At 46.7% G+C, this 20,202-nt stretch overlaps 1 protein-coding gene across 3 annotated transcripts in view; it reads left to right on the top strand.

Moving 5' to 3' along the window:
• LOC143288296 (splicing factor, suppressor of white-apricot homolog) overlaps positions 1-18,163 on the top strand; it is a 46,540-nt gene extending 28,377 nt beyond the window's left edge. For all 3 annotated transcript variants that reach the window (XM_076596643.1, XM_076596646.1, XM_076596645.1), the window contains exons 12-15: positions 7,357-7,536; positions 13,675-13,891; positions 14,196-14,450; positions 15,972-18,163. In XM_076596643.1, coding sequence (XP_076452758.1) covers positions 7,357-7,536; positions 13,675-13,891; positions 14,196-14,450; positions 15,972-16,617 — 1,298 coding nt within the window. In that variant the 3' untranslated portion in view covers positions 16,618-18,163. The remainder of the gene's footprint in view (positions 1-7,356; positions 7,537-13,674; positions 13,892-14,195; positions 14,451-15,971) is intronic.
• Positions 18,164-20,202: the final 2,039 nt, after the last annotated feature.

The following is a 20,202-nucleotide window of genomic DNA, read 5'->3' as shown; positions in this document are numbered from 1 at the left end:
GCTGTCTGCACCATTGAATTGTTATTGATTTCTTCCTTTAACAGCAGATGTGATGTAGTCTGCACACCTTGACGCCTTGAACCTGTGGCCACTGAATTGTCCCTTAAAGCCCACTGGAAGCCCCTGTTCAGTCCCTGACCCACCTGCTGTGGCCCTGTGAACACACTGTTCATTTACCTTTACTTTCACTTTTAGCAGTCCCACAATGCACTGGGAGAGGAAGTTCATTGTGACTTCCTTCCACTGCCGCCATTTGGAAGTTAGAAGCAATGGGATCAGTTGAGAAGTTTCTTCGCTATGAATTTCTAAAGATGTTGATTTTTTTTTGAGGGGACAAAAATGGCTGAGAATGATTGATTAGACATGCCTTCAATCATAGGCAGCTGTTGTTATGAGGTATGTTTGTTTGTTGCTGAGGATTTAGAGAATGGAAGAACGCGCATGCACACACAACAGATGACTTAGTCAGTTTTCATCCTCTTTGATGCACCCACTGCTTGAGCCTTGTTCAGATTTTGTTAAACCAGTCTTCACTGTAAAATTGGTTACCATATTTAATTTCATGTAAAACTGGCATGTTTTCTGCTTATCAAGAGCTGTCTATTGCAACAAAATGAACAAACCTTATTTTACATGATTTTCGTTTTTGCTTGGTTTGAGTTCAGCGAGGAGTTCCTTCCCTTGACACAGGATTCAGAAGTTCCCGTCAGAGGGCAGTGCGTCAGATTAATGTGCTGCGTCTTCACACATACATAGACATGGTGGATAGCGTCAAATTAATGTGCTGCGTCTTCACACGTACATAGACATGGTGGATAGCGTCAAATTAATGTCCTGCGTCTTCACACGTACATAGACATGGTGGATAGCGTCAAATTAATGTGCTGCGTCTTCACACGTACATAGACATGGTGGATAGCGTCACATTAATGTGCTGCGTCTTCACACGTACATAGACATGGTGGATAGCGTCAGATTAATGTTCTGCGTCTTTACAGGTACATAGACATGGTGGATAGCGTCAGATTAATGTGCTGCGTCTTCACACGTACATAGACATGGTGGATAGCGTCACATTAATGTGCTGCGTCTTTACAGGTACATAGACATGGTGGATAGCATCACATTAATGTGCTGCGTCTTTACAGGTACATAGACATGGTGGATGGGTTTATAGGGAGTACATTTCCAGTGATTTTCTGATAGCCTTCTAAAAGAATTTCATCATTTTTCCTACATTATTTTACTTACTCTCTCCATACGAACGGCAAAAGAGACGACGTTAACAGCGTTTCACCACAGTTACCATCATCAAAATATTGCAAGCGGAAGGCTCTTACACTGAAGAGGTGAATGTTGACAAAGAATACCACAATTCTGACGACGGAAGCTAAAGGTTGGGTCATTCAGACACCCACTGGACATCCGAAGGGTCTGTGTTACAACAGTTTGTGCCAGGGTACATTTGGAAATCTTCCACAAACTTCTGCCTCAAGTCATCCAACAATGGGCAAGCAGAATCAAAGAGGTGTTCGTTTTTTATTCTGAACACGATTTATCTTCCCGGTATCAGTTGGCATGGGTGGGGGCATTTCTGTATCATGCAGATTTCCGTATTGACAGTTTGTTGACTGTTTTATTGTTCTTGTCTCTTTATATTAATGGTTTGTTGAGATACGTGACCATATCTTGATTTGTCTTGAGAGATAGTCAAGTTGACATAGTTCTGGTTTCACACACTTGTTTCTGTCTTTAACTTTCACCACCAAGTTTCTGTGTGAAAAACACTCCGCAGTGCCAGATATTATAGAAATGATTCTCTTGTCACTGGCTTTGGTTCATGTCAAAACAGCACAATGGACTTGTTGACTTCAAACTGGGTCAGGGGGCAAAGGTTAGTCATTGATCTATTGGCGGGACACTGGCTGCAGCTGTGCAGCTTTGTTACAGTGTGAAAACTGGTCATGTCAGCATGACCCCTTGTGTCGAGAAAGGTCACCCATGGCGGTGCACTGTCTAGTCAACTAAAGTCGACCTGTGGCTGTGAAGGTGGCTGTATGGTTATCACTTAGCTGTGAGGGTGTGGTGAAGTTGACACATATCTGTGAGGGTGTGGTGAAGTTGACACTTATCTGTGAGGGTGTGGTGAAGTTGACACTTAGCTGTGAGGGTGTGGTGAAGTTGACACTTATCTGTGAGGGTGTGGTGAAGTTGACACTTAGCTGTGAGGGTGTGGTGAGGTTGACACTTATCTGTGAGGGTGTGGTGAAGTTGACACTTAGCTGTGAGGGTGTGGTGAAGGCGTTGACACTTATCTGTGAGGGTGTGGTGAAGTTGACACTTAGCTGTGAGGGTGTGGTGAAGGTGTTGACACTTATCTGTGAGGGTGTGGTGAAGTTGACACTTAGCTGTGAGGGTGTGGTGAAGTTGACACTTATCTGTGAGGGTGTGGTGAAGTTGACACTTAGCTGTGAGGGTGTGGTGAAGTTGACACTTCTGTGAGGGTGTGGTGAAGTTGACACTTATCTGTGAGGGTGTGGTGAAGTTGACACTTATCTGTGAGGGTGTGGTGAAGGCGTTGACACTTATCTGTGAGGGTGTGGTGAAGTTGACACTTATCTGTGAGGGTGTGGTGAGGTTGACACTTCTGTGAGGGTGTGGTGAAGGCATTGACACTTATCTGTGAGGGTGTGGTGAAGTTGACACATCTGTGAGGGTGTGGTGAAGGCGTTGACACTTATCTGTGAGGGTGTGGTGAAGTTGACACTTATCTGTGAGGGTGTGGTGAAGTTGACACTTATCTGTGAGGGTGTGGTGAAGGCGTTGACACTTAGCTGTGAGGGTGTGGTGAAGTTGACACTTCTGTGAGGGTGTGGTGAAGGCGTTGACACTTAGCTGTGAGGGTGTGGTGAAGTTGACACTTAGCTGTGAGGGTGTGGTGAGGTTGACACTTAGCTGTGAGGGTGTGGTGAAGTTGACACTTACCTGTGAGGGTGTGGTGAGGTTGACACTTAGCTGTGAGGGTGTGGTGAAGGTTGACACTTAGCTGTGAGGGTGTGGTGAAGGCGTTGACACTTAGCTGTGAGGGTGTGGTGAAGGCGTTGACACTTATCTGTGAGGGTGTGGTGAAGGCGTTGACACTTATCTGTGAGGGTGTGGTGAAGTTGACACTTAGCTGTGAGGGTGTGGTGAAGTTGACACTTAGCTGTGAGGGTGTGGTGAAGTTGACACTTATCTGTGAGGGTGTGTTGAAGTTGACACTTCTGTGAGGGTGTGTGAGAGTTGACACTTAGCTGTGAGGGTGTGGTGAAGGCGTTGACACTTATCTGTGAGGGTGTGGTGAAGGTTGACACTTAGCTGTGAGGGTGTGGTGAAGGCTTGACACTTATCTGTGAGGGTGTGGTGAAGTTGACACTTATCTGTGAGGGTGTGGTGAAGTTGACACATCTGTGAGGGTGTGGTGAAGTTGACACTTAGCTGTGAGGGTGTGGTGAAGTTGACACTTAGCTGTGAGGTGTGGTGAGTTGACACTTAGCTGTGAGGGTGTGGTGAAGTTGACACTTAGCTGTGAGGGTGTGGTGAGGTTGACACTTAGCTGTGAGGGTGTGGTGAGTTGACACTTACTGTGAGGGTGTGGTGAGTTGACACTTAGCTGTGAGGGTGTGGTGAAGTTGACAAGTAGGTGGCTGTAGGTTATCACTTATCTGCCAGACAGTGTCGGTGAAGGTTGACACTTAGCTGTGAGGGGTGTGGGTGAAGTTGACACTTATCTGTGAGGGTGTGGTGAAGTTGACACTTATCTGTGAGGGTGTGGTGAAGTTGACACTTAGCTGTGAGGGTGTGGTGAAGTTGACACTTATCTGTGAGGGTGTGGTGAGGTTGACACTTAGCTGTGAGGGTGTGGTGAGGTTGACACTTAGCTGTGAGGCTGTGGTGAGGTTGACACTTAGCTGTGAGGGTGTGGTGAAGTTGACACTTATCTGTGAGGGTGTGGTGAGGTTGACACTTAGCTGTGAGGGTGTGGTGAGGTTGACACTTATCTGTGAGGGTGTGGTGAGGTTGACACTTAGCTGTGAGGGTTGTGGTGAAGTTGACACTTAGCTGTGAGGGTGTGGTGAAGTTGACACTTAGCTGTGAGGGTGTGGTGAAGTTGACACTTAGCTGTGAGGGTGTGGTGAAGTTGACACTTATCTGTGAGGGTGTGGTGAAGTTGACACTTAGCTGTGAGGGTGTGGTGAGGTTGACACTTAGCTGTGAGGGTGTGGTGAGGTTGACACTTAGCTGTGAGGGTGTGGTGAGGTTGACAGAGAAAGGTGGCTGTATGGTTATCACTTATCTGCCAGTACAGTGTCTGTGAGGGCCTGGGTTTGATTCCCAAATGAGGTCGGGGGGTGGGAGGGGGGAGTTGAAAGGGTGGATGTGGTGTAACAAGCTGGATATGGGGAAAGTGGTCTGAGTGTACATGCAGTGGGTTTGTGTGTGTGTGTGTGTGTGTGGTGATGTCTTAATGCTTATTATTTTGCCATTGATGAATTTTAGATTAGAAACAGGACAGAAAAATCCTGAGTCTAAAAGTACTTATCTATTGGACTGTTTGATAAGGAGACAAAAAAAAGAGGATGTATTTATGTTGGTAATTCCAAAATGTTTTAAACAAAATGTTTTATAAGTACCTGGATGTACTGATTTTAACATCACATACAAGGATATGTTGATGGGTACTATTTTGTTCACAAATACATGTAATATTTCTGGCATACTTGGTTTTCAAAGTATGACTTTTCCATGTGAGGGGAGCAACAGCTGAGAGGTTACAGTGAGGGGAGCAACAGCTGGGAGGTTACAGTGAGGTTACAGTGAGGGGAGCAACAGCTGGGAGGTTACAGTGAGGTTACAGTGAGGGGAGCAACAGCTGGGAGGTTACAGTGAGGTTACAGTGAGGTTACAGTGAGGGGAGCAACAGCTGGGAGGTTACAGTGAGGTTACAGTGAGGGGAGCAACAGCTGGGAGGTTACAGTGAGGGGAGCAACAGCTGAGAGGTTACAGTGAGGGGAGCAACAGCTGAGAGGTTACAGTGAGGTTACAGTGAGGGGAGCAACAGCTGGGAGGTTACAGTGAGGTTACAGTGAGGGGAGCAACAGCTGGGAGGTTACAGTGAGGGGAGCAACAGCTGGGAGGTTACAGTGAGGGGAGCAACAGCTGGGAGGTTACAGTGAGGTTACAGTGAGGGGAGCAACAGCTGGGAGGTTACAGTGAGGGGAGCAACAGCTGGGAGGTTACAGTGAGGGGAGCAACAGCTGGGAGGTTACAGTGAGGGGAGCAACAGCTGAGAGGTTACAGTGAGGGGAGCAACAGCTGAGAGGTTACAGTGAGGTTACAGTGAGGGGAGCAACAGCTGGGAGGTTACAGTGAGGGGAGCAACAGCTGAGAGGTTACAGTGAGGGGAGCAACAGCTGAGAGGTTACAGTGAGGTTACAGTGAGGGGAGCAACAGCTGGGAGGTTACAGTGAGGGGAGCAACAGCTGGGAGGTTACAGTGAGGGGAGCAACAGCTGGGAGGTTACAGTGAGGTTACAGTGAGGGGAGCAACAGCTGGGAGGTTACAGTGAGGGGAGCAACAGCTGAGAGGTTACAGTGAGGGGAGCAACAGCTGGGAGGTTACAGTGAGGTTACAGTGAGGGGAGCAACAGGTGGGAGGTTACAGTGAGGTTACAGTGAGGGGAGCAACAGCTGGGAGGTTACAGTGAGGTTACAGTGAGGGGAGCAACAGCTGAGAGGTTACAGTGAGGGGAGCAACAGCTGAGAGGTTACAGTGAGGGGAGCAACAGCTGGGAGGTTACAGTGAGGTTACAGTGAGGGGAGCAACAGCTGGGAGGTTACAGTGAGGTTACAGTGAGGGGAGCAACAGCTGGGAGGTTACAGTGAGGGGAGCAACAGCTGGGAGGTTACAGTGAGGTTACAGTGAGGGGAGCAACAGCTGAGAGGTTACAGTGAGGGGAGCAACAGCTGGGAGGTTACAGTGAGGGGAGCAACAGCTGAGAGGTTACAGTGAGGGGAGCAACAGCTGGGAGGTTACAGTGAGGGGAGCAACAGCTGGGAGGTTACAGTGAGGTTACAGTGAGGGGAGCAACAGCTGGAGAGGTTACAGTGAGGTTACAGTGAGGGGAGCAACAGCTGGGAGGTTACAGTGAGGTTACAGTGAGGGGAGCAACAGCTGGGAGGTTACAGTGAGGTTACAGTGAGGGGAGCAACAGCTGGGAGGTTACAGTGAGGGGAGCAACAGCTGTGAGGTTACAGTGAGGGGAGCAACCGCTGGGAAGTTACAGTGAGGGGAGCAACAGCTGAGAGGTTACAGCGTCAGACTTTCAGTCTGAAGGTCCTGGGTTCAAATCCAGGTCATGGCACCTGGCGGGCAGAGGTGGACATTTTTCATACCCTGGGTCAATATACGTGCAGACCTGCTAGTGCCTGAACTCCATTTGAGTGTGTACGCATGGATAAAGATCACATTGAAGATCCCGTTGTCCATGTCAGTGTTCGATGGGTTATGTAAACAAGACCATACCCGGTATGCACCTTCCACCACACCACACCCTGAAAACAGAGCATGGCTGCCTACATGGCGGGGTAAAAACGGTCACTCATGTAAAAGCCCACTCATGCGTTCAATATGGAAGTTGTAGTGCAGGAATAAAGAAGAAAAAGTAGTTGTCCATCTACACATAACTGACACTGTGTGTGTTGTGTTGTGTTGTATGTGTGTTGTGTTGTGTGTTTTTGATGAAGGTGTGTGCATGTGTGTTGTATTGTGTGTTTTTGATGAATGTGTGTGCATGTATGTGTGTTATGTTGTGTGTTTTTGATGAATGTGTGTACATGTATGTGTGTTGTGTGTTTTTTATGAATGTGTGTGCATGTATGTGTGTTGTGTTGTGTGTTTTTTGTGAATGTGTGTGCATGTATGTGTGTTGTGTTGTGTGTTTTTTATGAATGTGTGTGCATGTATGTGTGTTGTGTGTTTTTGATGAATGTGTGTGCATGTATGTGTGTTGCGTTGTGTGTTTTTTATGAATGTGTGTGCATATATGTGTGTTGTGTTGTGTGTTTTTTATGAATGTGTGTGCACATATGTGTGTTGTGTTGTGTGTTTTTTATGAATGTGTGTGCATATATGTGTGTTGTGTTGTGTGTTCTTGATGAATGTGTGTGCATATATGTGTGTTGTGTTGTGTGTTTTTTATGAATGTGTGTGCATGTATGTGTGTTGTGTTGTGTGTTTTTTATGAATGTGTGTGCATGTATGTGTGTTGTGTTGTGTGTTTTTGATGAATGTGTGTGCACATATGTGTGTGGACAGCGGAGGAACGGCTGAAGGACAAACTGGCAACGGCAGCGCGCGACAAGCTGGCGGCCTGCAGCAAGGAAAGACAACTGCAGACGGAGCGCAAGAAGAAGGCGGCCATGTTCATCAACTTGCTGCGCATCGTCAAGGAGTCGCCCGCCTCTGCTGCGGCCTGTGATAAGGGGGGTGAGGGGGGTGAGTGTGCTGCCTCCTGTCTTGCTTTCTGTCCATGTTGCCTGCACGTATGCCAGGGCACGTGTGTGCGCGTGCTTGTATGTAGAAAAGTGTGTGCCAAATGGTTTGTACTTTATTGCCCTTAAAGATTTTTTGAATGCCCAAGATAACCAGAATAGTATGATTTAAACAGCGTTCTCATTGCGAATACCGCAATTGATTTATTGCCCTTTAAAAAAGTATGTTCAAATGTTAAATTTTAGAACGTCAGTTAAGGAGCCATGATAGTGTAACGGATAAGGCAGTTTCTTCTCACCCGAACACACGGGGTTCGAATCTGGTTAGGACTTTTCTTTTCTTTTTTTTTCTTTTTTTTTTTCTTAAACGCGAAGCTTTTTAATAACAAATACAGAACACATTTTAATGATTAGTTGTTGTTGTTTTTTTTAAGTGTATCACAAGTGAGTCTTGAAGGCCTTGCCTCTCTTGTTTTTGTTTGTTGGTGGGGGGGGGGGGAACGATCTATGAAGCTGAACATTTTATTTACAGTGTGGAGGATGAATGTATCGTATATATGCAATGTTGATATTTGTATCTTTCAACATATTCGAAAGCACTCACAGTAATTATTGATTATAGGCCAGGCCTGATACAGTTTGTGTTGATGAGATATCAAGGTTATTCTTATCTTGACCCATGCAGTGTGTGTTGATGAGATATCAAGGTTATTCTTATCTTGACCCATGCAGTGTGTGTTGATGGGATATCAAGGTTATTCTTATCTTGACCCATGCAGTGTGTGTTGATGAGATATCGAGGTTATTCTTATCTTGACCCACACAGTTTGTGTTGATGAGATATCAAGGTTATTCTTAGCAACTCATGTGAATTATTGGGGGTTCGTCTTGACAAACCTGACGGAGTTCACAAAAGCATCGTGCTCATCAATGCCTACGTTCACCCAGGAACCTGCACAACAAAAGAGAATTGGGCCTTTTTAGAGGAAATAGAGAACGAACTTGGAGACTCGGTCATTATCTGTGGAGACCTCAATGCAAGATCAAAGTTATGGGACCAGCGGAACACAAACCCACAAGGACTCGCACTTGAAGGAATGATAGGGGAAATTCTTCTTAGCCCTTTAACAACCACATCCCCATATCGCCTTGGAACAAGACAAGGGGACAGTGACAGTGTGATCGACATCGCTCTAACATCTCCAAAATTCAGAGCAGAAATGAATGCAGAGACACTTCCATACCAAGGCAGCGACCACCTCCCGGTAGCTTTCAGTCTACAGAAACTGTCCGATAAACCCTGTATGAAACTGCGTGATCCATTTCAGTATGAAACCAAAGAGACAACCGTCATCGAAAAATTAAGACGCAGAAGAAACAAAAGAACGGCACTGAACAGAATGCAAACTATTCAGCCCCCATGGTGGAATACCGACACAGAGAGAGCCTGGATAGAAAAACATGCGGCTGTCAAACTTTGGCAAAAAGAAAGAACAAAACCATCTCCGGACAAAGATATTGAAACAAAAATGAAAGAAAAAACTAAACAGTTTGAAGTCATTGCTCAAGAGGCCAAAAATGACAAGTGGAAACAGTTTTGCGAGGCACTCAGTTATGACACAACATTGACAGAGTTCTGGCAATTTTATCGTCGCATGGAAGGGAAAACGTGCACAACAACAACCCCAGACATGTTAGACACTGACGGAACCAAGCTTAAGACAAATGAAGAAAAAGGATCTGCCTTGCTCAAACGTTTCATACAACAGAGTGATCAAAGAAACTTAGATGAGAAAAAGAAATATGTTGAGGAGTTAAACCAAACCCTTATGCAGACTGGACCTGATGATGACTTGACAATGGATGATCTAAACGAGGCAATAGCTAAATGCAAGAAAGAATCGGCTCCTGGCCCAGACAAAGTTCGTTACTCAGACATCAAGGAGCTATCGGAAGAAGACAGAAGCAAACTTTTCAATCTATATCAAAACAGTCTCCACAATGGACAGGTGCCGGAGGACTGGACACACAGCTTCTTAAAACCCATACCAAAACCAGGAAAGGACCATCGTCAGGTAAGCGGCTACCGGATCCTAACCATGCAAAACATTGTTGGAAAGCTCATGGAACGCATGATAGCCAGGAAACTTGCAAGGGATCTTGAACACAGGCACATTCTCCCTTCAAATCAAGGTGGTTACAGAACAGGCAAGTCCACATGGGAAAATGCAGCTGCTTTTGCATATGAGGTGTATGAAGGATTTCAAAGAAAAGAAGAAACACTAGCAGTAGCAATTGACCTTGAAGATGCCTACAATAAAGTCCAGTTTGCGCACCTCATGGAGCTGCTACTAAGGTATGGAGTAAGTTTGACACTGACAAGATGGATAGCAGCAGCGCTTCAGGAAAGAACCGTCGTCCTACGCCTCGGAGATTGGATGTCTGCACCTTCTAAACTATCCATGGGACTGCCACAAGGGTCTCCACTCTCTCCTGTCCTCTACAATGTCTACACGAAGGGCCTTGCAGACTTAAACAACAATGGAATTGCTCGGGTGCTTACCCTTGCGGATGACGGCCTGGTCTTCAAAACTTCAAAAAATGCTCAGGAAAGAACTGAAGCCGTCCAGAAACAACTAAACAATATTGCTCAATGGTGCAAAGACACAGGATCTTCCATCAATCCAGCGAAAGCCCAAACGTTGCTGTGCACCCTCAACAACAAAACCGCGAGCAAATCACCACCTTCTGTGTCATTCGATGGGATTCAAATTGAGAAAACTGAATGCCTACGCTACCTAGGAATACACTTCGACAGGATGCTGACCTTCAGAAAACATACGGAAAACACTGTTCTCAAATGCAAAAAGGGCCTTTCAGTCTTAAAAGCAATGGCAACCAAAGGAATTGAACAACGCCACCTCTTCCTGCTATACCAATCACTCGTCCTCAGTGTGATCGACTACGGACTTGGGCTAACAACACCGTCTCAAAGCAACCTCCTAAAATTAGAAAGAGTCCAAAATAAAGCTATGAGGCTGATCCTTGGAACAACAAAAGACACGCCCACAGAAACCATGCGATACCTGCTTGACCTTCCTTCAGTGCAGGCCAGAAACAAGTTAGAACAGGTCAAGACCTACTTCAAAGCATTAGAAAACCCTCAAAACCCACTGCATGACGCAGTCAAAGAACAAAAAGGCAGCCGTCTAGGACGAGGAAGATCATGGATGGGGCAAGCAGAAGACACAATCCAGCTAGTATGCCGACTTCAAGACCTGAAAGAAACAAAAGAATGGGAGAAAAACCCCGAAAACCTCAACCATCTATTCAACACAGTCATTTCACCCACTCTAGGAAGACATTGTCGGGAATGGCCAGAGGGCAAAACTGATGCGGAAGTGAAGCTGCTTATAGAAGAAAACAGTAAAGAAGAGGACATCATCATATACACAGATGGCTCAGTCACCAAAGACCAGTCTGGCTGGGGATTCACTGCGAAACAAAATGGAAAAACAATTTGGGAAGAGAATGCTGCCTACAAAGTCACAACCTCCAGCCTAACGATGGAAGTTGAAGCCGTGACACATGCCCTCCAGTGGCTATCGTCCTTCCATACGCCCGGAAACCAACATGCCATGATCCTAACCGACTCAATGAACCTCATACAGAAAATCGAAAACGGAATGGGAAGCCCAGAGTGGCATAACGCAATGCGCAACTTTCAGATTAAAAAACTCACATGGACATACTGCCCGGGACATGCAGGTGTTAAGGGAAATGAGCGAGCTGACAGACTTGCTGGTAACGCAACACCAACGAGCAGCCTACATCTAGGAAAATCGGAAATCCTCAGAAAAGTCAAAGAATACCAAAAAGAACAGGTACAAGGCCATCACACCATCGATCGCCTCAAAGAAATAAAAGCAGAGAGAGGGAGCGGCCGCAAATCTAATATGAAAGGTAGAGCACGATGCTTTGCAAATCAAACAAATATCGGCATCATTTCCAAACCAACATTGCGCAAATTTCTTCAAAACGGAACAGAGTCTCTGTGGGCCTTTCCAAATACAATAGACCGAGCAACACACTAGATGCCACGTTCTTGGCATCAGAGATCTTTTCCCATCCCTCTTGCGGCCAGTCAGTGGCGGCTGTGTGTGTTTGTGTGTATGTGTGGGTCTGTGCTTTTGAGTGCGTTTGTGAATGCGCGAGAGTGAAATTGCACACAAGTGTCAGGAGAGATATGTGTACGTGTGTGTGTGTGTGTGTGAGGGGAGGTGGGAGTGCGGGGGGAGGTGGGGTAGAGGATGAGGTATGTGAGTGTATGCATGCCTACACTGTGGGAGCAACAGGATATTGGAACGTGTATATATATATATATATATATATATATATATATATATATATATATATCTTTGTATGTACGTGTGTGGGGTTGGGGGTGGGAGATATGGGCGTATGTGTGTGTGCTTGTACAAGTAAGTGTTCATCTCTGTGAGTGTGTGTTTGTGTGTGTGTGTGTGCCGTGGAAGCTGCGATACGTAGACTAGAAATAAGTGTGTGGAGGAGGGGGTAGAGGAGGTGCAAGGTAATGTGTGTGTGTGTATGTGTGTGTTGGAGCTCATGTACGTTTATATGTATTTGACTGTGCTTTCATATGTGCTTGTACAAGTAAGTGTTCATCTCTGTGAGTGTGTGTTTGTGTGTGTGTGTGTGTGTGTGTGTGCCGTGGAAGCTGCGATACTTAGACTAGAAATGAGTGTGTGGAGGAGGGGGGTAGAGGAGGTACACGGTAATGCGTGTGTGTGTGTGTGTGTTGGAGCTCATGTAAGTTTATATGTATTTGACTGTGCTTTCATATATGTGAAACTGCATGTCTGGTGCATTTCTGTTATGCATGTGTGGGTGTATGTGTGAATGTGTGTCTTCATATTTTACATTTATTTGCTTATTTATCACCATTGTTGTCTTATTTATTTATTTATTTATGTTTTATTATTATCATTTTATTAGTATTACTAATATTATTACTACTACCTTTTTCTATATTATAATTATTATTTATTTATTTATTTATTTATTTATTTATGCAAGCTTATCTATTATTTATTCCCCCGTTGGTTTTTTTTTTTTTTTTTTTTTTTTTTTTTTTGTGTGTGTGTGTGTTCTCAAGGCCTGACTAAGCGCGTTGGGTTACGCTGCTGGTCAGGCATCTGCTTGGCAGATGTGGTGTAGCGTATATGGTTTTGTCCGAACGCAGTGACGCCTCCTTGAGCTACTGAAACTGAAACTCTTATCTTGACCCATGCAGTGTGTGTTGATGAGATATCAAGGTTATTCTTATCTTGACCCATGCAGTGTGTGTTGATGAGATATCAAGGTTATTCTTATCTTGACCCATGCAGTGTGTGTTGATGGGATATCAAGGTTATTCTTATCTTGACCCATGCAGTGTGTGTTGATGAGATATCGAGGTTATTCTTATCTTGACCCACACAGTTTGTGTTGATGAGATATCAAGGTTATTCTTATCTTGACCCATGCAGTGTGTGTTGATGAGATATCGAGGTTGATGAGATATCAAGGTTATTCTTATCTTGACCCATTCGGTTTGTGTTGATGAGATATCAAGGTTGATGAGATATCAAGGTTTGTGTTGATGAGATATCGAGGTTGATGAGATATCGAGGTTATTCTTATCTTGACCCACTCAGTTTGTGTTGATGAGATATCAAGGTTTGTGTTGATGAGATATCGAGGTTATGCTTATCTTGACCCACTCAGTTTGTGATGATGAGATATCAGGGTTTGTGTTGATGAGATATCGAGGTTATTCTTATCTTGACCCACTCAGTTTGTGTTGATGAGATATCAAGGTTTGTGTTGATGAGCAGCACACACTTGGCACACTGAAAAAGAACCCATGGCAACAAGAGTGTTATCCTCTGGCAAAATTTTGTAGAAGAAATCCACTCTGATAAGGTACACAAATATAATATATGCATGCACTCAAGGCCTGACTAAAGACGTTGGGCTGTGCTGATGGTCAAGTGCGATGTAGCATATATACATATATATATGAATTAGTCCGAATGCAGTGAGGCGTGTTTGAGAAAGTGAAAGTGAAAACTGCTGACAGAGGTGAAGCCTTCGCCGGGCGTGACGCCGACCTGCAGCAAGCCGTCATCCCCAGTGCCGGAGGTGTTTGAGTACAACAACCGCTCGGGCACCCCCACCCTCCTGACCCACAACCCCCCACACAGGGCCTCACGCTCCAAGTCCCCTGCCCCCTCCAGTCGCAGGAAGCGCAGGAAGAAGTCTCGCACCCCTCCCAGTGCCTACGCCAACCCCTTGAGGTACTGGCCTGGATGCTGTGCTGTGGTGATGCTTGTGGTGTGGTGTGGTGTGATGATGGTTGTGTGTGGTGTGGTGTGGTGTGGTGTGATTATGCTTGTGGTGTGGTGTGATTATGCTTGTGGTGTGGTTGTGGGGTGGTGGTGGTGCATATGTGTGTGTGTGCGTGCAAGCTATATCACAGTGCTTCGGCTTGCTCTCGCTGTGAGCGTTTGGTGGCCGCACAGTTTGCGATGGGCACTTTGACCTGTGTGTGTGAGTGCGGTGGTTGTTGTGGCCATGGTAACACAGACGACGATGGTGCAGGTCACCTCCCCGCTTCACCTCTTCCCTGCGGCGCTCCCACTCCCCGCGGCGCGGCCTGGCTGGGTCACGACGGGTGTCCCCCATCCGACCCTTCCGCTCCCGGAGGTCGCCCTCACCGCCTGGCCGCGAGTGGTCCCCCCTGCCGCGAAGCCGCTCGCCCTTGAGGAAAAAGGTCAACTCGAAAAGGTCCCGCTCAAGGTCACAGTCACCGTCACAGAGCAAGCACAAAAAGAAGCACAAGCGCTCACGGTCAAAGTAAGATTTTGGGTGTTTCTCTCTCTCTCTCTCTCTCTCTCTCTCTCTTGTGCATGGTTAACAGACCTGCCAACTGCTGGGTTGAGCGCAGCGTACACTGTTTTCAGGGGTAATGGGGGTAAGCAGTGTTTCAGAGTGGTGAGATTAATTTTTAAAAGTAAGCATTGGCACAGGGGGTGAACTGGAATGAAGCGGCAAGTTATCATCAGCCAGTCACAGTTTTTGTCCTGTCAGCCTGAGCTGTCTCCTCTGTCATGGACAACACTGTCTGGACAAACTGTGTCCTCTGTCACGGACAACACTGTCTGGACAAACTGTCTCCCCACCTCTGTCACGGACAACACTATCTGGACAAACTGTCTCCCCACCTCTGTCACGGACAACACTATCTGGACAAACTGTCTCCCCACCTCTGTCACGGACAACACTGTCTGGACAAACTGTCTCCCCACCTCTGTCATGGACAAACTGTCTCCCCACCTCAGTCACGGACAACACTGTCTGGACAAACTCTCTCCTCTGTCACGGACAAAACTGTCTGGACAAACTGTCTCCCCACCTCTGTCACGGACAACACTGTCTGGACAAACTGTCTCCCCACCTCTGTCATGGACAACACTGGACAAACTGTCTCCTCTGTCATGGACAACACTGTCTGGACAAACTGTCTCCTCTGTCACGGACAACACTGGACAAACAGTCTCCCCACCTCTGTCATGGACAACACTGTCTGGACAAACTGTCTCCCCACCTCTGTCATGGACAACACTGGACAAACTGTCTCCTCTGTCACGGACAACACTGTCTGGACAAACTGTCTCCTCTGTCATGGACAACACTGTCTGGACAAACTGTCTCCCCACACTGGTGTCACTGATGCACAACTGGTGTCACTGCTGTACGACTGGTGTCACTGATGTATGACTGGTGTCACTTGTGTATACGACTGGTGTCAGTGGTGTACAACTGATGTATGACTGGTGTACACCTGATGTCGGTGCTGCAGAACTGCTGTCAGTGATGTGTGTCGTGATGTCAGTGGTGTGTGTAGTGCAGGACTGATGTCAGTGGTGTGTGTGGTGCAGGACTGATGTCAGTGATGTGTGTGGTGATGTCAGTGGTGTGTGTGGTGATGTCAGTGGTGTGTGTGGTGATGTCAGTGGTGTGTGTGGTGATGTCAGTGGTGTGTGTGGTGATGTCAGTGGTGTGTGTGGTGATGCCAGTGGTGTGTGTGGTGATGTCAGTGGTGTGTGTGGTGATGTCAGTGGTGTGTGTGGTGATGTCAGTGGTGTGTGTGGTGATGTCAGTGATGTGTGTGGTGCAGGACTGATGTCAGTGGTGTGTGTGGTGCAGGACTGATGTCAGTGGTGTGTGGTGATGTCAGTGGTGTGTGGTGGTGATGTCAGTGGTGTGTGTGGTGATGTCAGTGGTGTGTGTGGTGCAGAACTGATGTCAGTGGTGTGTGGTGATGTCAGTGGTGTGTGGTGTGCAGAACTGATGTCAGTGGTGTGTGGTGTGCAGGACGCCCAAGAAGAAGAAGAAGGACAGGACGAGGGAGGCCCCCAAGGCGGGGCGTGGCCACGACAGAGCGGCGGACAAACAGCACAAGGACCGCGACAAGAAGAAAGAGCGGGAGAAGAAGAAAGAGCGCGGGGACAGGAAGGACAGGGAGCGCGGCAAAGAGCGCGGCGACCGCAAGGGCAAAGAGAGGAAAGAGAGGAAAGACAAGGAGCGCAGCAAATCCGGGGACGGCGACAACAACAAGCACAGCGGTGCCGTCAGGTCGGAGAGACCCGGAGAGAAGGGGAAAGACACAGGCAGCAGCCAACCCAAACCACCACCACCACCCTCCTCCTCCTCCTCGTCGTCTGCCCCTGCACCAGCACCTTCCGACCCCAAGCCCCCACCAGCACCTTCCCCCGCCCTGTCAGCCGCCAAGGTGGAGAGCGCAGCGCTGTCTCCAGTGGTGCCAGAGGTCGTGACCTCCTCCAGCTCCGACTCCAGTTCCAGTTCGGAGGATGAGGGGCAGGAGAAGGGGGTGGGGGGGGAGGGTGGAGGTGCCAGCCCCCTTGTGCCGTGTGGGACAAATGGTGTCAAGTCTGGTGGTGGTGGGGGTGACAGGAAGGAATCTGGGCAGGACACAACTGATCCCATTGTGCTGTCGTGAAGGGGGCCGTGTGTGTGTGTGTGTGGTTGGAAGGGTGGGGGGTTGATGATTTCCAGGTTAGGAAAGTCCGCTTGCAGAGGCTTCGTCAAGACTTGCACCCAGCACTACCCATCCTTCAGGTCTGAACAGTGAGAGGTTTTGTTTTTTGGGGTTTTTTTTTAATAAACATTTTTGGGTGGGGGGAGGGTGTTAGTTTTTTTTGGTGTTTTTTTGTTTTTTTTCTGTCCCTCATTCACTGGTATCTGTGGGTGGGGCCTCACATGTGTGGCTGTCTCTGCCCCTGCCTTCAGGCAGCCATAGTCTGTTTTCAGGGATGGGAGGTGGAGATGAGCAGTACCAGATTCTCTCTGGCAGTCCTCCACACACGTAGCACCCTCTCCCCCCTGACATAGCAGGGTGTGGGTGTGGGGGGAAGAGGGGGAGCATGCAAAGTTTGAAGGGCATTATGGGATGTGGATGGCTGAGGGGTGGGTCTTGGTGGCTGCTTTGCCGAGTCTGACGCATTGTATGTGTGAGTGACGCATTGTGTGTAAGTGACCTGTTGTGTGTGTGTGACCTGTTGTGTGTGTGACACATCGTGTGTGTGTGACCTGTTGTGTGTGAGTGACCTGTAGTGTGTGTGTGACCTGTTGTGTCTGAGTGACACATTGTGTGTGTGAGTGACCTGTTGTGTCTGAATGACGCATTGTGTGTGTGTGACTTGTGTGTGTGAGTAACAGATTGTGTATGTGAATGACAGGTTGTGTGTTTTATGCATTTTATGTGGATGAGAAAATGTGTGATACGGATATCATGCACATGTGAGAAAATACATAGGCTGATCGACAGTGCATATGTGGAAGTAACAGATTGTACTGTTCCAGAATGTGTCATATTATGCGTAAGTACTGTTCACAATGCTGTGTGTGATTGAAATTTGAGACGTGATGTATAAGTGATTTTGTTGTTGTTGTTGCTGTTGTCATTGTTGTTTCTCTTCACCAATCCACCCCATAGCTTGGGGAAAAAAGGGAACTGTGTGAAAGGGTGGTGTGTGGACAGTGTCTGATGGACTGAATGTGGTGTGTGTGCTGTTTGAAGGGTGTGGACAGTGTGTGATGGACTGAATGTGGTGTGTATGTCTGATGGACTGAATGTGGTGTGTGTGTCTGATGGACTGAATGTGGTGTGTGTGCTGTGTGGACAGTGTCTGATGGACTGAATGTGGTGTGTGTGCTGTTTGAAGGGTGTGGACAGTGTGTGATGGACTGAATGTGGTGTGTGTGCTGTTTGAAGGGTGTTGACAGTGTCTGATGGACTGAATGTGGTGTGTGTGTCTGATGGACTGAATGTGGTGTGTGTGTCTGATGGACTGAATGTGGTGTGTGTGTCTGATGGACTGAATGTGGTGTGTGTGTCTGATGGACTGAATGTGGTGTCTGATGGACTGAATGTGGTGTGTGTGTCTGATGGACTGAATGTGGTGTGTGTGTCTGATGGACTGAATGTGGTGTGTGTGCAGTTTGAAGGGTGTTGACAGTGTCTGATGGACTGAATGTGGTGTGTGTGTGTGGACAGTCTGATGGACTGAATGTGGTGTGTGTGTCTGATGGACTGAATGTGGTGTGTGTGCAGTTTGAAGGGTGTTGACAGTGTCTGATGGACTGAATGTGGTGTGTGTGCTGTTTGAAGGGTGTGGACAGTGTGTGATGGACTGAATGTGGTGTGTGTGTTGTGTGGACAGTGTCTGATGGACTGAATGTGGTGTGTGTGTTGTGTGGACAGTGTGTGATGGACTGAATGTGGTGTGTGTGTCTGATGGACTGAATGTGGTGTGTGTGTTGTGTGGACAGTGTGTGATGGACTGAATGTGGTGTGTATGTCTGATGGACTGAATGTGGTGTGTGTGTTGTGTGGACAGTGTGTGATGGACTGAATGTGGTGTGTATGTCTGATGGACTGAATGTGGTGTGTGTGTTGTGTGGACAGTGTGTGATGGACTGAATGTGGTGTGTATGTCTGATGGACTGAATGTGGTGTGTGTGTTGTGTGGACAGTGTCTGATGGACTGAATGTGGTGTGTGTGTCTGATGGACTGAATGTGGTGTGTGTGTTGTGTGGACAGTGTCTGATGGACTGAATGTGGTGTGTGTGTCTGATGGACTGAACGTGCAGGTGGTGCAGAACAGTGGCAGTGGAGGCATGTTTGACAGGTCAGACTTTGTGCGATCAAAGTTCTCTACAAGAGGGCTGCCGACGATGCCTGTGTCTGGTGTCCTTGACGTGTGAATAAACAAGTGAACATGACCACTTGGGAAGTGTTGGTTTTTGTTATGTAAGGCGTTGTCTTTTGTGAGCGAGAAGTGCACTGCTTTAGGAAAAGCTGATATTTTAAAATTGAATAAAATGTTAAATTGAAGAAAATGTTAAATTGAACAAAACGTAAGGAAAGAAAGAGAGAAAGAAAAGAAGAAGCAGGCTGCCAACAAAATAATGAGTTCCCCCCACATGGAAAGATAGTGTCTGTTTTCAACCAAGTGATGGAAAGATAGTGTCTGTTTTCAACCAAAGCAAGTGATGGAAAGATAGTGTCTGCTTTCAACCAAATGATGGAAAGATAGTGTCTGCTTTCAACCAAAGCAAGTGATGGAAAGATGGTGTCTGCTTTCAACCAAAGCAAGTGATGATGGAAAGATGGTGTCTGCTTTCAACCAAGTGATGGAAAGATAGTGTCTGTTTTCAACCAAAGCAAGTGATGATGGAAAGATAGTGTCTGCTTTCAACCAAGTGATGGAAAGATAGTGTCTGTTTTCAACCAAAGCAAGTGATGATGGAAAGATAGTGTCTGTTTTCAACCAAGTGATGGAAAGATAGTGTCTGTTTTCAACCAAAGCAAGTGATGATGGAAAGATAGTGTCTGCTTTCAACCAAATGATGGAAAGATAGTGTCTGTTTTCAACCAAAGCAAGTGATGATGGAAAGATAGTGTCTGCTTTCAACCAAATGATGGAAAGATAGTGTCTGCTTTCAACCAAGTGATGGAAAGATAGTGTCTGCTTTCAACCAAAGCAAGTGATGATGGAAAGATAGTGTCTGCTTTCAACCAAATGATGGAAAGATAGTGTCTGCTTTCAACCAAGTGATGGAAAGATAGTGTCTGCTTTCAACCAAAGCAAGTGATGATGGAAAGATAGTGTCTGCTTTCAACCAAATGATGGAAAGATAGTGTCTGCTTTCAACCAAATGATGGAAAGATAGTGTCTGTTTTCAACCAAAGCAAGTGATGATGGAAAGATAGTGTCTGCTTTCAACCAAATGATGGAAAGATAGTGTGTGTTTTCAACCAAGTGATGGAAAGATAGTGTCTGCTTTCAACCAAATGATGGAAAGATAGTGTGTGTTTTCAACCAAGTGATGGAAAGATAGTGTCTGCTTTCAACCAAATGATGGAAAGATAGTGTGTGTTTTCAACCAAGTGATGGAAAGATAGTGTCTGCTTTCAACCAAATGATGGAAAGATAGTGTGTGTTTTCAACCAAGTGATGGAAAGATAGTGTCTGCTTTCAACCAAATGATGGAAAGATAGTGTGTGTTTTCAACCAAGTG

Source organism: Babylonia areolata, chromosome 12 (genome assembly GCF_041734735.1).
Source record: "Babylonia areolata isolate BAREFJ2019XMU chromosome 12, ASM4173473v1, whole genome shotgun sequence".
Lineage (NCBI taxonomy): Eukaryota > Metazoa > Mollusca > Gastropoda > Neogastropoda > Buccinidae > Babylonia > Babylonia areolata.
Note: the sequence above shows the minus strand (reverse complement) of the source record. Positions and strands in the feature narration are given on the sequence as shown.